Source organism: Notolabrus celidotus, chromosome 20, assembly GCF_009762535.1.
Source record: "Notolabrus celidotus isolate fNotCel1 chromosome 20, fNotCel1.pri, whole genome shotgun sequence".
Classification (NCBI taxonomy): Eukaryota; Metazoa; Chordata; class Actinopteri; order Labriformes; family Labridae; genus Notolabrus; species Notolabrus celidotus.
In genome coordinates, this window is record NC_048291.1 from 7904468 (window position 1) to 7925414 (window position 20947).

A 20947-nucleotide genomic window follows, 5' to 3' on the forward strand; every position below is an offset into this window, starting at 1 on the left:
AAAACTTACCACTAACACTTAAGATTTACAGACCAGCTGTGTTAATCTCTCACAAATGGCTTTTGACGTTTCTGTTTCAAATTGTGTTTGTGAACAAAATGTTTTTCAAATTGTCAATTGAACAGCCATATTTAATGACACTTTTTTTAATGTTGATCTTTTTCTAAAAGCACCAGTTAGGAACTTTAGGTTTGTGCTGATTTTGGCGCCCCTTTTGGAAAAAGCGGTGTGTCTTATCTCCTTGCTGACCTTGTTATGAACATGTGTAAGTATTGTTTCTTAACAAAAAAATGCCCTCTTGCTTCCTTTTTATAGTCAAACTGTCACTTATTGTGCATACTCCCAATGTGACATAGGTCTGTTTGTGCAGCGTGCAGACCGTATGCTATCTTAAATTATTTACAAAGACCGAACATCAAGACAGGATAAGACTCAGGCTGTTTTTAAAGCCACCTACTATACTACTAGTACGTACTGATTTGACCAAAATTCAGTATTGTTTCCCACAATGCACAGCGCTAACATTACTCTTCTTCTTTGGTCTTCTTTTTTTTAACAGGGCACTCAGTTTTCTATGTGCTATGAAAATGATTAAATTCTGTATAAACAAGTTCTGAACTTTTTAAATATTAAGTAGATGCTAAAAAAGTAGTTTTGCTATGAGCTTGCGCGTTGATTACTTCCGCTTTTGAAACCGGAAATCCATCTGTATCCATACTACTTTCAAACGCAGTATGCAGTACATAGTGCCTACTACATTTCTGGGTAGTAAGTTGCAGGTCGTGACCCAAATCCTAACCCTAATCCTAACCCCAAACCCTAACCCTTACCCTAACCCTGACCCTTAACCCTAATCCAAACCCCAAACCCTAACCCCAAACCCTAACCCTAACCCAAAACCTTAACTCTAACCCTAACCCTAACCCCAAACCCCAAATCCCTAACTCTATAGCGACACAACATTTAATGATACACAATAAGACAGCCTTGCATGCTTTTGTAGCTGATACTGTCGCATCAGTCTTAATCTCAGCATGTCTTATGCCGAGCTTAAAACTACTTATAGCAACTTTAAATCTCAAGATATTACCATCGCCATCATATGTGTTCATTACAAATTGCATGCTATTGATCGGTTCTTCATAAAATTAATACATGGAGGAGGGGAATTGGTTTAAATTCTGCACAGGTACCTGCAGCCTAAACAGGTTGATCATAACCTCTCCCAAAGCACAGATAAATGCATACTTTTGTAACCTCATTGCAAATTTAATCAGCATTGCTCAACAACATTTAATAAATTACTTACACTTAAAATTAACTCATCACTCCAAACTCTGAACATTTCTCAGTCAAAAATGTAAAATCTTGACTTTTGTAAAGGGACATATTTACAATCCCAAATAACATTAAAAATAAACAATATTTATAGAGTAGCATTACAAATGTTACATTCTAAGGTTTTACTTCAGGTTTCAGAGGTTATGTATAAACCATAATAAAGGCACATCCAGTCAGTTTGCTGCCATCTAGAGGTTTATTTAAATCCTCACCTATTACAGTACAATACTGCTTCACTGAGTGCTTCGTCAGCATGAGTAAAAACATTGCTGTGGTCTTATGAGGTAAAATATTACAAATATAATGCAAATAAAGTTATTTTACTGACATCTGTCATTTCACATTAAAACTGTTTCACATAAAAAAGAGAAAACAAATGCTTAAATACACGCACAAACACACAAAAATACACGCACATGCAAATTCATCACAGTTTACCTAGAAATACTCTTCATAAAGCATAGTTTTGTGTGTCCCTGCCTTACTCATTTCACCTGCCATGGTAGGGATTCCACATGATATAAGGGGAGCACATAGACAAAAGATAAACCTAACTGGACATGCTGGGGGGGCTGGTTAACCCCACACTAAAAAATGAACATGTTTGTTTTCTTCACAAAATATAGCAGCTTCTCCTTTTTCATTAGTTTGGGAGTGTTTCCGTTTCTTGTGAGGGTTTCAGGAAATGAATGAAAGTAACAAGGAGGAGTTGTAGTTGTAGAACTTACAAAATCTAAAATGCTTTTGATTTAATTTTCTATATACATGATGTATAAATAGTTATTTTGTCAACAACATAGAGCCTGCTGATCATGGTGGATGGGTGTAGCCCAGAGACTCTTCATCAGATTGAGAAGAACTCTCTTTAGACCACCCTCTCCTCTTTCAACAGGGTTGTGTTCTAATACTTTCTGAATACTCAAACATTTACTCTTTTCACCAACAGCCATGCTCACACCCCTGTATCTTCCTCCTCATCCTCATCCTCCAGCTGAGGAAGGAGCTGGTACAGTTCATGACCCAGGGGCAGGAAGGCAGGCCTGGGCAGGGCCTCGTCTTCCTCAGAGGGGGCTCTGTGGTGGGAGTTGGAATCCAGCTGCTCCATGGAGCTGCATTTGGTGTACAGCTCACGGTGCACCTCCGGGCTGCCTCCCTCATCAGAGCCAATGTTATGCCCGCTGCGGCTTTTCAGCATTGAGACGATGTAGCCGATAGGCACAGGCAAGCTGGCTAAGAGTATGAGCATGACTATCATAGCCAGGGCCCAGCCTGGGTACTCAAGGGTCATCTCAGAGGCCTGAAGAAAGCAAGAGACAAAGGAGGTCAGAGAGACACTAAGGCTGAACAATGCTGCTCAAGACTCAACCATCACAGTGCATGTGACTTATACCTTACATGTGTTTTAATAATTATAAAAAGTTGTAGAGAGAAAAACACTAATGACAATATCAAGCAGGCTTTAAGTACAGTGAAAAAATATTAACTAATCATATTAACTTTTTAACTGCATTTTAGATATTAAAGCCTGGATGTCACATAACTTTTTACAGCTCAACCAGGACAAAACAGACGTATACTTATCATCTGGTCAAAGGCTCAGTGAGACAAACTGGCCTCCACACTGAATGTTCATGGACTTAATCCAAGCCAAGAAGCAAGAAACTTAGGTGTTTTAATTTACTCTGATTTAAATTTTTAAGCTACATGTTCGTTTTATCACCAAAACAGCTTTTTATCATTTAAAGAACTTTCTAGAGTGAGGCCGTTTCTCTCTCTGAGCAACACAGAGAGACTAATGCACGCTTTTATAACCAGTAGGCTAGACTACTGTCATGCTCTCCTTACTGGTCTTCCAAAGAACACAATAAACAAACTGAGATTAATACAAAATGCAGCAGCTAGAGTTTTAACGAAGACCAGAAGGAGAGAACACATTACGCCTATTGTAAAGTCTTTACATTGGCTGCCTGTTTCTTTTCGTATTGATTTTAAAATGATGTTACTACATCTCAGAGATGCTTTTAATGTATAAACCAGGAAGGCCTCTCAGATCCTCTCTTTTAGCTGTTCCTCAGAGGAGAACAAAAACATTTGGTGACACTGATTTCAACCACTACGCTCCTAGATGATGGAACAGCCTGCCGGAGGATCTGAGAGGAGCTGATACGTAAACAAAAAACATATTTATTCAGTCTGGCTTTTATAGGGTTTAACAATTTTATTATTTACTTTCTACTGTTATATTGTTTTCAATGTTGCTTTATTATTTTACTAATTATAACTGTTTATCTTATTTTATTTTTATATATTTATTCATTCATTTATGTATTTTTATTTATCTACTTAGTTTTATTGAAATTTGTATTCTTAGTTTTATTTTTGACTCTTATCCAACCCTTTTTAAATGTATTTATTTAAACTATTTATATTCTTAATATTAGTTTTGATGCTTCAACTTATTTTAATTGCACATATTTTATTGTAGTTGGTGTGCATTACTCTCTATTTTAAAATCCATTTTGTTTTTTAATGTCTTGCCATTATTTTATTTCTGCTTCTTTGTTGTTTTCAATCACTGTAAACCACTCTGGGTTGCATTTCATTTGTATGAAAGGTGCTATATAAATAAAGCTTGATTGATTGATTGATTGATTGATTGGATGATTGATTGATTGATTGATTGATTGGATGACTGATTGATTTATTGATCTACATATTTTTTAACAGCTTGAACTATTTCTTGTTGAAGTTAATGAGCGCAGCTTGGGGAACAAATATATCAAGAGATATGTCAGTGTTTATGTCTCATGTAGTGTAAACCATTACAAGCCATTTCTAGATGCAATCATTCTGTGAAGGTCGGATGGTGGTATCTCACTGTGCTTTGGTTCCAGGCCGTGTATGTGGGTCTTTTGATGACCATACGTATCAAACTGGCAGCCAGAAGACCAACCATCGCCAGCAAGCACACATACTTCCAAAGATATTTGTACACCACTGGAGGGCGCCAGTTGAGCATAACTTCAATATCATCGAGGAACCTGCAGTGAAGGAATACTTCTATATGAGATACTTAAAAACATAAATACATATATATATATATATATATACATTAAATGATAAATAGAAAAAAATGTTAGAAATATTGGTTTCTTACCGATCTGTTCCATAAACCCAGGCCACACTGATGGTCTCAAAGATGACTACAATGACTAGTGGTAGAGTTGCAGAGTAGTCATCAAACATTGTCACAAAATAGTTGCCAGAGCGCTGCGTGAAGAGCAGTCCAAATATGAAGCCCAAAGCACAGCTGGATACTGATAGATGAACAAGAGGGAAGGCAGAGAGAGAAACATTCTGAACAAGCAAAGCTTACTATGAATACCTGATAAATTAAACTACTGTACTGTCAAAACCTTTCAAGAAATAACATTTTGTTTAACTGCAAACACATTTTTACTTGATTGAGTATTTTGTTTTTTTAATATGAAAAGATCTTCATGTTTTAACATCCAAAAAGGCCTGCTCAACCCTTTTTTTCCTCTTTTTTTGTCATTTAATAATATTTTCCTGGACAAAAGCCTGTTACCAGTGAGTAGAGTCCGGTGGCGGCCCAAGACACTAAAATTATCCATGAGAGGAGTGAGGATTCCCTGCATGGTCCCAAACATGGTGCTGAGCCCCAGGTTGAGCAACATCAGGAAAAACAGAGTGGACCAGAAGGGGCTGGCAGGGAAGAGGGCCATCACCTCGGTGAACGCTATGAATGCCAGGCCTGTGCCCTCAACCCCCTGTGACCGCACAAAAGAGAAGACAGAAAGAACAGAGGGTTGAAATCTGAACAATGAATTCTGCAAATAGTCATAGATTTGAAGATCGCAAACATTAACGCTTTCCGTCAGCTGCAGGAGACAACACCACACACAAAGCACAGGTGTAGAAGTTGAATTGGCCTCATATCCTCTGTGCTACTTTATCTGACTTGACTCTCCTGTTATATTGCGGGTCAAATTTACCCATTTTAAAGTTCCAAAAAAAAAAAAAAATTGTTAAAAGTATTATTTCCCATTTCAAATGTCACAGTGTATGAAAGGCCAGTGGCATTCAGAGGTTCCTTCCATCGTAGGTAATATATGCCTTCCAAACCAGCTTAATACAGCATAAAAATCTGGGCTGTATGTGACAAATGAGGTGTCTCTTGCTAATTTATCAACATCACTTCATAAAAAAAATTAATTCAAAATGTAAAATAAAACAAACAATAATCCATGTCATGTAAGACTATCGTATTTTGATTTAGGGCTTTCCAATGTACACTGAAAAAAAAAGTTTTAACATTAATTTGAATGAAAAACGAGTGAGTTATCCTCATTAAACCATGATCTGTGAATTAAAGAAAACCAATGGATTAAATCTGGATTCAAATGGTTAGTAATGGAGTTAAGGAATAGATTATGAAAAATGTTCATTGGGATTTTTGTGGTTTTGACACTTTTGGATAATTGAATATGCCCCGGGTCAAATTGACCCAGGAACATTATTGCTGTTCCGGAGAAAGGAACATAACAGGAGGGTTAAGTCACTTCTTCTTCATCATCCGGCTCCCAGTTAAGAAGTCAGAAACATTTTACATTAAAGGGAGATAAAAACACACATCCTGTATCTGGCAGATGTATAGAAGACACTCCTCCCATGCCTCCTGTCTTGCAGCGTAACACACTTTTCAAAAAAAATATAACCACTCTTAGATAATATGACTTTTGGTACCCCTTCTGTTTCTTTAGTGTCTCCTTTCACTCCTCTTTCACAGCTTGATTCCATCTCGCCTAAAAACTACTATATCTAGTGTCCCATATGTTTTCTTCCTCTTGCCAGCTGGATGCTTTACAGTACATCACAGACTCCTCAGGGGTCCTGGGAACTGCACACTCCTCCTACTTACTATTGTTATTGCAATGTTCATCTCCCTGTTGTTGTGTTTTTAAAGGGAGGTAGTGTCCACCGTCTCTTACAGCAACCTGTGGTAACACTTATCTCAAAAATGTGACCTTTAGAAAACTGTTTAGAGGTATGAAATTCAGACAATACTAGTGTATGTAATATAGAAGTTACTTAAAGCTGCTGTAAGGAACTTTTGATTTATATCAATTTTGGCACCCCATTGTGGACAAAGTGATACCTCGTCTCTCGTTTTTCAACAAAAACCTCACCCTGCTGTCTTTTAACAGCCAGATTTATCACACAATGTGATTTTTTGCCATGAAAACAGACGAAAAAGGATGTTTCTAAAGCCAAATGTCGATCATGTGGTCTGACACCAACCCCCTCTGAGTGGTTTAAGGAATCAAACATGACAACAGAGGAGGTATCAGTGATGTTGTTTATGGTTTTGTTTGATTTTGAAGGTCATAAAGAGGCATCAGTGTTGGTTTCAGTCTGTTTCTCAACTGGTGAAAAACTCTTTATTGTGCCTTTAATATGACTAGCTCTACTTCGATTAAGCAAAGACACTATCCCTGCCCTCTGACGTATCCCTCATTAACCATCCTCCACAAGAGATGATCTTTCTGTTTCTTATTATTTGTGAAACATATCATGATTTGTCTGGATAACTGTTTTATAACAAGAGTTTACAAAACTGTATTTCAAAGATACCTTATTCATCTCCTCCTCCAGACTGCAGTCAGTGATGTTTGGACCCATCACGGAGCTGTGCTGGCTGTACCACTCCCTGTAAGCATCCAGAGGCATGGAGCTGTGATCTGTTGTGTTGATCCAAGGCCAACCTAGTTTGACCAAGGGCTGGTTTGATTCCTGAGTCATCATGACGTTTAGAAGACCGAGATTTCTGCACAAAATATAAATAAGAAGGTATAAGAGATACGACGTGCTGTAAAAGTGAGTTGCTCTAATAATGAGGTTCATTGTTAAGAACAGGAGTTAACTTGCTTCAGGTTGTGCTGTGATAGGTCACTTACCTAAAGGTTAAGGTTAATTTATTTTGAAAAACTGAGTTTTAATGAAGTTTTGTAACTAATTTTACTTTCTTTCTTTCTTTCTTGAACTTAGATTTTAAAATATTTTATGTTTCATGCTTATGTTTGTTTAATGTCGTATTTTAAATTGGATATTTTCTGACAAGGTATGGAATTAACCTGATATTGGATCTACAATAAATGTTGGGCACACTGCATCCTGCAGGAGTGTCAAGAGGTGAGCCAGCTTTGGGCTGCGACTCGACACAGAAAAGATTCAATGTGTGAGTCTTAATCCTTGGGAAGAAGTTCTGAGATGAATCAAGTGATTAAAGGTTCATTTCGGTTAAGACAAGATCAGTTGTGATTCTGTGTCCGGCGGGACAGTAAGACTCTGCAAGTTACGGACTTCAGAGCAGCGAAGGGGGCTGATTATTTAGAATAATCTCTCCTGATTTAAATAAATAATAAGACCCAACACTGTTTACTATGTACACGTTAAGTTACATAAGTACACAGAGAGAGAGTAGATCAAACATAACTATCCGCATATAAAATGTAAATATTTGAAGTGTTTGCTGTATGTTTTTGTTGATTGTTACTGTCCTGGTTTTTGTTTTTAACTCTGTAAAGCACTTTGAATTGCTCTTGGTATGAACGGTGCTTTATAAATAAACTTTCCTTGCCTATGGTGTTTGAGAGTAGTGTTCATTTAATGTGTTACAATTAAAAGTGTATGTGCTTTCATATATGCCTGATTTAGAAAGTATGTAGTTGGTAATAGACCAATAATATCAGTGCCAGTACTAATATTTATGCACACACATGCACACAACCGTACTCAGCCACACAGCGCATAGCAATGTTCTTGGCACGGAAACCCAGCACGACGAAAACCACAAGCGAGGCCAGCACGGACGTCATGAAATTGATGCCAGAGACCATCAGAGCATCCCTGTGGCAGTTGTTGTGGACTGGGTTGTAGGAAGAATACGCAATAACAGAGCCATAGCCCAGTCCGAGGGCAAAGAACACCTGTGTAGCAGCCTGCCGCCACACCTGCACACTACCCCAGATCTCCAGCTGAAAAAACACCACAAAGTAAAGTCTCATTCAGTCTGTGTAAATGATGCGAAACAAAATGTTCTCTAAGTTCTTATTACTCTGCAAATATCGTTCACATTAGTTAAAATAAATATAAAGGAAGACATGCAGAAAGAGGTAAATAGGGCGGCATAAATATGATAAATATGATGAAACCTGTTCTTACTTTAGGATAAAACATGTAGGTGATTCCATCCATCGCACCGTCCAACATCAACCCTCTGATGAGGAAAATAATGAGCACCACGTAGGGAAAGACTGAAGAAAAGTACATCACCTAAAGTTTGGAGAAAGAAACTGTGAATGATTTCTGTGCCTGATACTCTTTAAAAGAAAGGTTTGATATTTTGGGAAATGTGCCAATTTTCACAGAGTTAGTTAAAGGGTTGATAAATGCCTCTCTCTTACGGTCTTCACATATCGTCCCATGATTAGCTTAGAAAAAGAAGTAGAGTAGACCTCACCTTTGCAGAGGACTTGATGCCCTTGATCATAGCCAGGGACACAATGGCCCAGGCAGCCAGTAAGCACCCGGTCATGATGGGGTTAAACTCTCCTGATTCCTTGATGGAATTTGTAATGTTTAGCGCTTTACGAAACCAGAAGTATGACGTCGGGGAGGAATTTGCACATTCTTTCACTGTTGATTAAGGACAAACAAGTTTAGGTGGGCTATCTCTCGTCTTCACATTATCTTGTTTTGGTCTCAGCTGTGTCAGTACCTGTGGCGTTGGTGGCTACATCAATAGGACACTGCTCCCACGGCAGAGGGTACTGAAAAGAGTTACCCATGTAGAACAAGCTCCAAGCAATGATAACATTGTAGTACAGAGCCACGTAAAAACAGACCTAGAAGAAGAAAGGGTTTAAGAACCATTTACTTCATAGATTACTTTAAATGTAAGGCAATGCAAGGCAGCTTTATTTGTATAGCGCATTTCATACATGAGGGCAACTCAATGTGCTTTACATTAAAAGATTAAAAGCACTGGAAACATTCAGACAAGCATAAACAAGCACAATTAAAATGACAAATATAATAAAACAGAAAAGAAAAGGAAAATTAGAAATATATTAAAAATTACATTGAAATTTGCATTTAAAGCGAGCTGAAATAAGCTAAGATAGGAAGGCAGTGTCAAATAAAAAAGTCTTAGTCTTTGATTTAAAAGAGGTGAGAGTTGGAGCGGACCTACAGCTTTCAGGGAGTGTGTTCCAGATATGTGTTGCATAATGACTAAACACTGCTTCACCATATTTCGTTCTGACTCATGGGACTGAAAGCAGACCAGTACCTGATGACCTCAGAAGTCGAGGTGGTTCATAAAGTAGCAGCAGATCAGCAATGTATTTTGGGCCTAAACCATTCAGTGCTTTATAAACCATCAGCAGGATTTTAAAGTCTAGTCTCTGACAGAGGAAGCCAGTGTAGGGATCTAAGAACTGGAGTGATGTGGTCTACTTTTTTGGTCCTTGTTAGGACTCGAGCAGCAGCATTCTGTATGAGCTGCAGGCGTCTGATGGACTTTTTAGGGAATCCTGTAAAGACACCGTTACAGTAGTCTAGTCTGCTAAAGATAAATGCATGGACGAGGTTTTCTGCATCCTGCTGAGACGTAAGTCCTTTAATCCTTGATATAGGTACATAGAAAGGATGTGGTATGTGCTGAACTGTATGCTGTTTACATAGTCAAAAGTTCCTTCAAGGTCAGCGGGGAGAACAGCACACACAAAATGACTGAAGACAGATTTTTAGAAATGAATGCGCATAGAACTGAAACACTGTTTACTTATGCGTAAGGTGTTGACAATGTAAAGCTGTATGGGGGAATGTGTTGCTTAAAGTGTAGCCATAACAAATTGAGACACAGTCATTAACAGGGTGTAGGAGAGAAATGAGGCCTTTGGGAAAAGAAACATGTCTAAAAAAAAAAAAAAAAAAGCAGGGGCGTCCAAAAGCACAAGTGTACATCTGTTCGCTGTATGTGGACAGAAAGTTCTTGTCCACTCTGAGTTTGCCTTGTCCCTGCCGTCGAAAAACTATTACACAACAAACTGCCGGCACTACACGCGCTGCCTCTCTCACGTTACAGCCTGTAATGGCAAGATGTCATCATCGGCCTGTCTTAACTAAACACAGTGTGGCCAGTCATAAAACAGTTGTTCAGATAGTTAACGGTGTAATGCGGTAGACTTTTAGAGATACGCTTTTTGGTGAGGCAGGTGAAGGAAAACATAAAAACTTACACATGTTTTTATTGTAGCACTTGATATAAAAGTAGTAATGATTGTCTTATCTTTTAATCTCAAACATGAAAAAGCAGCAACAGCAAACCACAGCAGTCTCACTGGGATACTGTGAGTTATGGGCGACCGTTCTGCTGACGTGTGTGAGAAAACAACCTTTTTTTCTTTAAAGAGCTTTCTAAGTTTAGAAACTTAGAAGAAAATAAGCAGAAAGATTGTTTTAGCTTCTTCCTCCCTTTTGCTCTATGTGCCTAAACTATCCTTCAACTTTAAGTTCAACTCTTTGGACATACATGAACAGTTTGATCCCAAAACCCAGAGAACAAAAATTCCCCAGAAATTCCCCAGAAATTAAACCCTCACCATACAGCTAGAGTAGCCGATCCCGGCCAGCTTTGGAGAGATGTGTTTCCAAACACCGATGCTTCCCTGGCGAATACTCTGGCCAGCTGCCAGCTCCATAAAAAACAGAGGAACTCCCACAATCAGAAGGAGGAAAACATACAGCAGCATGAAGGCCCCTACATGGAGAGAGGGAAGATTCAAAAACAGGACAAGTTGTTACACAGACACACGTGTTTAACTTACTTCACTTTGTACATCCCTCCACTGATTTTTTAAACCCCTGCATGTTTGTTGTGCAGCTTACGTTATGAGTCCTGAGTCATCTAAGTGACCATTTAACCCTCCTATTATCCTTGGGGACAATTGGACCCCATTCAATATTTAATGTCTTTAAATTAATGACCATCATCATTTTTTTGGCTTCATATTTCATGACTTTTTCTAATTTAATGGGGACAACTGGGAAAACGTAAAATTAAAATGTTGATATGATCTAATTTCATGTAAAAAAAAATTACGCATTGGCGTTCCTTGGGGTCAATTTGACCCCAGGCTGTTCTAGCTGTATATAACATTAGTAATATCAACATTTTACAAACATTTGTTTTGGTTGTTTTGGATGATATTGAGGTCACTACAACCAAGGACACTTCCGCATGTGACTGCAGGAGCTGGGATCGAACCGCCAACCTTCAGATTGAGATTTAATATTTCCAGCCACCATGTCTCTGAAGACATTAAATGATGTGTCCTGTGTCATACGTTTTGATAACATAGAAACAAGGCAGGGCCGACGAGAGCATGACAGACTCGCAGTAGTTTGATATTCTGTTTTCCTTCTAAATGCTTTAAATAGTGTTTATGCTTGAAACATATTTTATCTAAAGGGCCATTTAGGTAGTCAACAAAGAAACACAAAGTACCTGACACATAAACCTGGGTAACAATCAGTTTCTGGAGGTTTAAACTGCTGGGGTCAAATTGACCCCAAGGATAAAAGATGTTAGTAAATTTGAGGGTAACAGGAAGGTTAAAAAGTCGACAGCTTCTAGTGTGAAGAAGCTTGATCATAATTCAACCTAAAACTCTTTTGACACTCACCTCCTCCATTTTGATGGCAGAGATAGGGGAACCTCCACACATTCCCTAAGCCCACGCTGAACCCCACCTGGGCTAACACATACTGGATCTTAGAGTCCCATGCTGGCCGATCTTCATCGCCTCCGTCTGCCCCATTCACAGCTGCGAGCTGAGTTTCAGACTGGCCCTCGCCAAGCCAGGCTCTGTCTTCGTTGCTGTCCAGTGGCGGTTTCTCCGTCTTTTCATAAACAAAGAAAAATAAGTAAGATGATGAATTCAAGAGAAAATGAGTTAACCAAAGCTTCTTCTTCTTGACATGGAACAGTTCAGATATGTCAAATATGACCTGCTTGGCATGTTACTCTGAGAAGAGTCATGTGTGTAGAGAAAATGTTTACACCCACACGTGCACAGAAAAATTGAGTACGGTGTGAATCCGGTTTCAGGAGGATCACAAACATACAGGGACATGTGTTTGACTGCCTTGAATGTCTCTTTCACATACCATATACCCACCGAGTTGAACCTATCGTTTATCAGGGACCACAGCGTCTATAACAATATGCAAGGTGTCCAGTGTCAGAGGGGGTAGAATAAAGACCACTGAGAGCTGAGAGGAGGGAAGGAAAATGTATATTCTGAACTCTGCTCTCCACCTCTTGCCTGACATGTGTAAACACAGCTTTAACACATATGTGCTGCAACTCATGCAGCAGTCCAATTTTAAAAATAAACTATCGGTGGACATGGTCCATGTGGATAAGTGAGTCTCCCAGAGGAGGTCAGCACTCTGTGAACTGAAATATATAAGTCCAAGATAATTATTCTGATGTTTACATGGAGTGAAAGGCTGCCCCTGATAATAGCTACGGTTGATTCATTCTGTAGTTACCTTTGCATTGTCGTTTTATTATAAACACAGACTCTTAGTTTAAACAGTCTACACACAAATATGTACACAGGATTGATTAATGTGTCACACTTACACTTCTTCATTTTATTTTTACCTTCACTCTCAAACAGCTGAGAAGATTAGGGATGCACCGATCCGATCCTGGTATCGGATATCGGCCAGATCGGCCTCAAAAAGCTAGATCGGATATCGGTGACAAGGGGCCGATATATAGTGCAGATCCATATGGCAGATCTATTCATCTCAGTTCTATGCTTTTCTGTGTTTACAACAGCCATGTGCGTCGCCAGCCAGTCTGTGCATTTTTGCCCGGCAGAGCATGATGGAGGATAACTACAGAGACTCCACGGTTCAGGAATATGTCACGCTTCTTTTGTGGTTTTCCAAGTCAGAAAAGCCTAAAGTTGCCAAAACATGATTCTTAGTTTTATCCTCACATTAAGGAATAGAAATTGTTAAATCAATACCGGAATCGTATCGGTTACCGATAGACATATAGCAAAGCCCAGGTATTGGTATCTGGACCTAAAAAGTAGGATCAGTGAATCCCTAACTAAGATTAGTGTTACGTTACTACAACTAATACAAACGCAACAATTCATATTGCTGCTCTGTCACTATAAAATAACTCTTAAAAGCGATACCTGTTTTCATACTGGCTAATACTACTAGTAGTCATGGCTAGTGCAGAGTCAACTGTGACAAAAATCTAATAAACAACACTCAAAACACATAACTTAAAATTCAGTTTATATGCACTCCCTAAAATTCAAAATCTGAATTCTTCTGCATTTAAAGAAAAAAAGCAGAGTAACCCAGATTTTCAATAAAGAGCAATGTTATTCTTGGTGCAAAAAAACATCAGACCATCTCTGACTTGACAGCATCACAAACTACAGACACTCAAAAGAGTGTGCAAGTTCCAAAATGGCTCAACAGAAGTCAAACTAGCGTTCTGACATGACCTAGCTGGGTGATTTATTGTGTCACTGCTGGTATCAGCTGATGTGAATGGAAAATTACAGAGGTGTAAGATCCAGAGAAGGCTGGGCAAGACACATGTCCAGATCAGTCAGGTGATTTCAAGAAAAAAAAAAATACACATGCATAGAGGAGTGCGAGAGAGTGACAAAAATATGCATGCACACAACATAGAGAGGAGGGGACGTGGAAAGAGCAGTCAGCCAGTAGGCAGACCTCGGGTGAAGTTGGAAGAGTCTTGGGTGACATGTGGTGGGAGTGGGTGGGGGAACCCTTGGGGAGGTGTTAGGTTCACATTGGTTCACACTATGGGCGGTGCTGAGGTGTATGAGTGGACCATGCAGTGGTCACAGTTGTAATAGGCTGGGGAAAGGCTATTATAGTTTATTTCAACATTCTGAAGACTAAAATATCAAGGACCCAAACAGGCTTTGGTTTATTATGAAAAATTACATCTGACAATAAGATGTTTGATTAATCAGTAATTGGAAAAATGTCTATCTAATCAACAGTTTCATGATCAAGGTATTTGGGATTAAGAAAACAAAGATTAGCTGGAAAGTGCTTCTCAATTTTGCTGCTTTCTCATTTTATATCATTGACTGCCCTCTGACTTTATGGACATTGATCCACTAACTGATGGAAGTAGGCACAGGTTTCCTCAAGATGACCATTCTGAGAAAGCATAGCTATCACATCTGTGAGCTTGTAGACAAATGTAGAGAAAGTTAAATCCTGTGTGAGGTCAACTTTTAGTCTGCCGAAAAACTGATATGAACTCATTTGTACATTGCTATAAAAAAAAGAGGCTGTCTTCTTCCAAACAAAAATATTTACTATATATCCAACTTCAAACACAGAGGTGGAAATAAACCATACGCTTCCTGTGCCACGCTACAGTCTTCAGCGAAGGTACTACAGTATTTTTAGGTTTCTATACTTAGATAACCCCAATTTAACTTCTTACCCCAAGGGCTCCCTGCCCAACACGCACACACGCACACACACACACACACACACACACACACACACACACACACACACACACACACACACACACACACACACACACACACACACACACACACACACACACACACACACACATACATTTATACATTTATACATTTATTTATACAGTTATACATTTGTGCCAATTGGTCAGCCACAATCTATCTCTGGGTACAGTTGGTAAACAGAGAGCCATACCTCTGTACTAAGTAAGTCTTAGTAGAATAAATGCAGCTAGGCATGCAACAGTGGTCAACACACTGACCAATCTCTCAAATATCTTTATTATCTTTATGTGTGAAGATCATTTTAGATGAATGATTGGATTCCAATTTGAGAAAACGTAGTTAGACTGGATGCCAGCGGTATTTTGGAGTTACTGTCAAACTGTAGTAAGAACTCAGAGAGGTCACCATCATTCAAAAGCTCCCAGACTGTCATCCCTCAAATCTAATACTTACTACTTTCTCTTTATACATGTTTATCAGTGACTTGTGCTGCGACTGTTACAGCAAAAATAAATCTTTCATTGTGAATTAATGTTGTTTGTTGCATTCTGTAATCTATGACTTACAGACTCCTCTTGATAAGATAAGGAGTCATATTTAATCTCTGTATTTACACAGTAAATATAGCCATGCTTTTGTATTGTGAGTACACACTCATTTTACCATGTCAATTATGAGTAACTACGGTCAGAATGATGAGAGATTTTGATCTTTAGGGTGTGCAGTTAAAGCTAAATTCAAAATGTGCACTTCAAAGTACTGCAGTACGGTTACAATTCATGTTGGAAATCTGTCTAAGACTGCATTAGACTATAATATGAACATGTAGAGGAGTGATGGAGTGCAGAGTTGCACAAAAAAAGACCCTGAGTGACCTCTAAAAGCACCATCAAGTTATTTCTTAACGCTCCTCTGACTAAGTGAGAACAATGCCTTAAAAGAGATTACAGTTTACAAAGATCCTTATCTCTATTTTCAAACAGTATACCTATGTACATGTCAGCTAATAAATGTTCCTTAGAAAAAAAGCGCAGGCTCCTCAGACCACATTCGGGTTTTCTCTGCAGCTGATATGAAGCCTTAATCTAGCTGGACAGCAGAGGTGTCAAGTAACAAAGTAATACTTCGTTACCTTACTCAAATAGAAATTTGGGGTTTCTATACTTTACTGGAGTAATTATTCTTCAGCCGACTTTTTACTTCTACTCCTTACATTTTCACGCAATTATCTGTATTTTCTACTCCTTACATTTTAAAAATAGTTACCCTTATTTCTTTTCGGCTTGTTTTCATTCCGGATTGTCATCATTCAAAAAAACACATTTATGTACATTTACATTCCAATAAAGCCTGTTGATAACATGCCTGTGAAGTTTGACTATTTGCACCATTACTAGGCAACTAGTCATCATATCTTCCTCTCCATGAAACATATATTGTGTATTTGCATTGTATGAAAATGCATTCATTTTTTCCTTATACAGATTGTACAAATACAGATTGATTGATTGATTATTGATTGTTTATTTCTCTCTCTCTCTCTCTCTCTCTCTCTCTCTCTCTCTCTCTCTCTCTCTCTCTCTCTCTCTCTCTCTGAGTTGCTTATGAGAGAATTTGGGACATGCCATATTTGTGTTTTTGAAGTTGCTGCTCCTTACTTGCATCTGCCTAATTTAAGTGTTTGAATTCACAGTCACACACATACAGCATATAAAGAACTGTTTTATGTGTTTACATATGTTGTCAAGGATCTTTTAGAAAACATGACCCAGTCCTGTTCCTGCTTGCAGTTACTACAAACTTCAATAAACAGCCAGAATAAAGTCCCTTTCACAAACGTACTTTAACATGTCGGTGTCATGTTTGAAAAGGAGCCGAGGACATTTTTTTTCTGTAAGAGGCTATCTGGCAACCCACCAAAACAAGACCCTACTTCATTTCTGTAACACATCCATCTGAGCTGCAGAGTAAATTGAAGCACGGTTTATTACATGATGTCATTCAGCAGCTCTGAGGTGATCAGCTTATCAGAGATCTGCCCACATTAAATAAAGGGACACCGGCGAACACCATGTACACACAGAAAACACATATATCACACATGCCGCGCGCGCACACACACACACACACACACACACACACACACACACACACACACACACACACACACACACACACACACACACACACTATTACATAACCTGTGCAGCCATCAATCATAAACACACTTTCTAATTTTACAAAAAACAAAGTTTTTCTTATTGCCTCACATGACACCAATAAAACATCATGCATCCCATCATGCTGTATTTAGAAAAAAGATTGAGCTCAGGTTCTGACTTCTTTCTGTGTATTGTGCATTGCTCTGTTTATACTCAGAACACCTAATAAAGAGAATAAGTCCTTAAATGTTAAATATTTGGCCACAGTCTGTTCTGTGCAGTTGTACAGTATATATGTTAGTATCCACATGTCTTACAGTGACCTTCCTGCAGATGTACTGATAGTTGTGGGGTGTGGGATCTATCTGTCCTTAAACATATTGAGCAGCAGGACTTGCTCCTGTGAACACATGTTAAGAGTATCAGCTGCACAGAGGAGATTATCCAGTGGCAAACTACAGCCGTAAAGCCTTTGACTGCTTAAATAACAAAGATATTTACTTAGTGACGTAAAATTATACAACATATAAGTCCATAACCCCCCACAAGAAAAACAGCAATTAAATAAATGGACGATGCGATATTAAAAGGATTATATTTTAGTATTTAGACCCATGCAGCCATGTTAATAAAGTGTCAAAGCAGGAGGACGCTGTGTTGTGGACATACCATGCTGACAGCAGAGTTCAGTTTCCAGCAGCCCTGCTGTTCTCTCTGTTCGCCCCTCTGCGACTTAACTAGTTTTCAATTTTCCTAATAAGACGGATCTTTTTCCTGGGGAGAAAACTCTCTACCGATTAGTTTGACAGCTTCTGGACACGTTTCTGGAGTTGGAACGAGCTCTGCCGTCGCCAACCCAAGAAGTCATGAAGGAGAAGTTGGTGCAGCTGAAACCAATGAGAGGGCGGAGGGGGCTGAACGGACCGTCCCCAAAACGTCCAGGGGGGCTGGACAACCCAAGAACACAGATACAGGGAGACTGACAGACAGACACATACAGACACAGCTGAGAGAGTGTGAATGTGTGAAGCCTGCAGGTTTAAACAAACGTGTGCTTCTGTGGTAGGAAGTTTGAAATCACCCGAGTATACCTGTGCTTTGATTTATATATGGATTTTACAAGAAACCATTTCTGTACGTAGTACCAGGGCCGTCGCCAGGAATTCTGGGCCTCCTGAAAGGATATCTCAGTGGGCCCCATCACCACAGCCAACCCTACAAAATATAACATTGCTGCTATAAAACTGGTTTATTTACATTAAACAAAATATATATGCTTAAAACTATTCTGGTTAACTGACTCAATTCTAAGCTACATATCAATATATATATATTTTTTAAATAATTGTGTAAAACAACCAAATGAAACTGCACAATATTGACCTTCAGACTGTCCACCTCTTTAAACAAGATTATTTGAAGCCAAGTGATTTGTTGAAGAACAACAAGGGGGCATTATTTGGTATAATCTAACCTCATGAAATAAAATAAAACTCTAAAAACCTAAAGTTTACTTTCAATCAGATTCAGCCACACCTGATGCTGTGATAATATGACAATTCCCCACATGGGACACACATCTCACGGAGCCGGAGAGAAATTCCAGAATGGAATTCTGAATGTTTTTTTATTTATTCAGACAATTTGAGTTATCTTATTGCATATTAAATTTCACCTCATGCATTTTAAAATATTTAATTTGATCTCTTAGGATTCACACTGTGTAGATATGTGCATCATTTTACACTAACATAAAAGTGGAATTTATTTGTGGAGAGATAGTATAGTACAAGTTATTTGCTCACCACATAATCTTCAAATTTGAAACACTAAACTGTCTAAAATGTTTCTTTATTATTATTTTTATTCCTAGTAATTCAGCAAGCAGCAAATCATCCTGTCTTTTGTCATCCTGGTGGTTGGAATTGAGCATGTGCAGAAAGAGTGTTATCTGTTTAGCATTTTCTGTGACCTGTTGCAAATGTCCCCAGTCTCCCATACATTATATGCACTTATTAATATAAATTTAATAAGTATAATCCCAATGTAACAGCTGTCCAGCTAATGTCGATGCAAAGTTGGCACCATGTGTGATATTTGTTGTTGCATAGTTAACTCTATCATTCATGTCACAAAAGATGTCAATAGACGTCCTAAAAAGTGAAGGAAAAGTCTTAATCATGTTTTAGAGAAATAAATTGTTTTTTCTTTTTTCCCAGATGTAGGCCCAATATCAACTTATTAGTGTATCAGCTAGTGTATGTGCAGCATTAAACATTGAATGCATTCAAACATCGATTATGAAACAAATTGGAGTCATCAGTGATTACGAACCAGCAAATGTTAAAATGGGACACAAAGCAGTTCTCTGTGTCACACAGCCGAGCCAAACAAGTTCAATACAAATATTCAGACAACTGTTGGCTGAACTCAAGGAAAAAGATTACCCCCAAATGTGCCAAGATTTAACACTCATTCACTTACACAAATTAATAAATCTTGTTACAAATGTGATTTGTGTTTCTCAATAAGCCTGTGGCTCCTGCTGTGTGGGTCACTGACCAGATTTATCCCAGGCCACTTTCAAATGTGTATAAAGTGATAGAGTAAATTCCCTCACTGAACACTGATCATATTCAGAGCACTATATAGAGAGATAAACAAGAAATATTTGTAACATGAGCCCTCTGCTGTTTGGGCCTCACAAGTTTATGACACAGGTGACACGTGATTAGGAATTTATTTTAACTGCCATCTTAACAGGACACATAACCAAAAATAACAGGGAAGGTGTCCCTGTTATTCCACTCATGTGTGTGTGTGTGTGTGTGTGTGTGTGTCATTAGAACAGTCTACAACACTGTTTGGGTGCAGATCATAAGCGTCCTTCTACGAGTCAAAGCTTGGAATGAATGCAAGTGTTGTAGCAGTACAGTAAATCTGACGCTAATTATGGCGATCAACTGAAAAGCTCTCAGGCTTTGCTGACCTGTGATAGCTTAAAGTTATGTGACACTTATTATGTAAGAAAGTAATACATGCAAATTCTATGGTGGCCTTGAAGGGCAAAACACAACATCATTTCACAAAACACAACATTTCACAAAACACAACATTTCACAAAACACTATATTTCACAAAACACAACATTTCACAAAACCAAAAGGGCACTCCTGAAGTGAAAATGTTTCTTCCAAAGTGAAAAATCCTGAAAAGGTTGAAAAAATTTCTTATGAAGCAAAAACTTTAAAAAAGTGAAAATTTGACTTTTGACTCAAAAAAGTGGAAATTTCTATTCCGAGCAAGAAACTTGAAAAAGTGATTTTTTTTCTACTAAAGCGGAAAAATTTTAAAAAAGTCAAAATTTTTCTTAATTTTTCGTCAGAAGCAAGAAAAAAGGGAAAAGGTGAAAATTTCAGTTATGATGCGAAAAACATGACAAAAAGGGACATTTTTTCTTCAGGAGCGAAAAATCATGAAAAGTGTTTTTTTTTTCTTCTGAAGCGAAAAAAAAACAACTAAAAAATGTGAAACATTTTTGTACAAATTAAAATATTTTTTAAAAACTTTAAAAAGGTGAAAAAAAAATTCTGAGGCGAAAAAAGTGAAAATATGTCTTCCGAAGCGTAAATCGGGAAAAAATTGAAAAAAAATTTAATGAGCAAAAAGAACGGAAAAAAGTTTTCATACTTCCTATTTACTTCACAAACCAGAAAAAAGTTATCAATCCCCCCTCTTATGTACCTAACCTTAAAAAAACACCATGCCCCCCTTACGTTC

At 38.2% G+C, this 20947-nt stretch overlaps 1 protein-coding gene across 1 annotated transcript; it reads right to left on the bottom strand.

The window, feature by feature from the left end:
- Positions 1-1518: 1518 nt before the first annotated feature.
- On the bottom strand, positions 1519-18090 carry slc6a16a (solute carrier family 6 member 16a). The gene is made up of 12 exons (XM_034711975.1): positions 17837-18090; positions 12114-12330; positions 11031-11188; positions 9143-9269; positions 8885-9060; positions 8587-8697; positions 8158-8399; positions 6997-7189; positions 4931-5132; positions 4499-4658; positions 4220-4382; positions 1519-2638 (listed from the first exon to the last, which is right to left on the bottom strand). Exons 1-12 carry the CDS (start codon positions 17837-17839, stop codon positions 2294-2296), a joined length of 2097 nt encoding a protein of 698 aa, XP_034567866.1. The 5' UTR covers positions 17840-18090; the 3' UTR covers positions 1519-2293.
- Positions 18091-20947: the final 2857 nt, after the last annotated feature.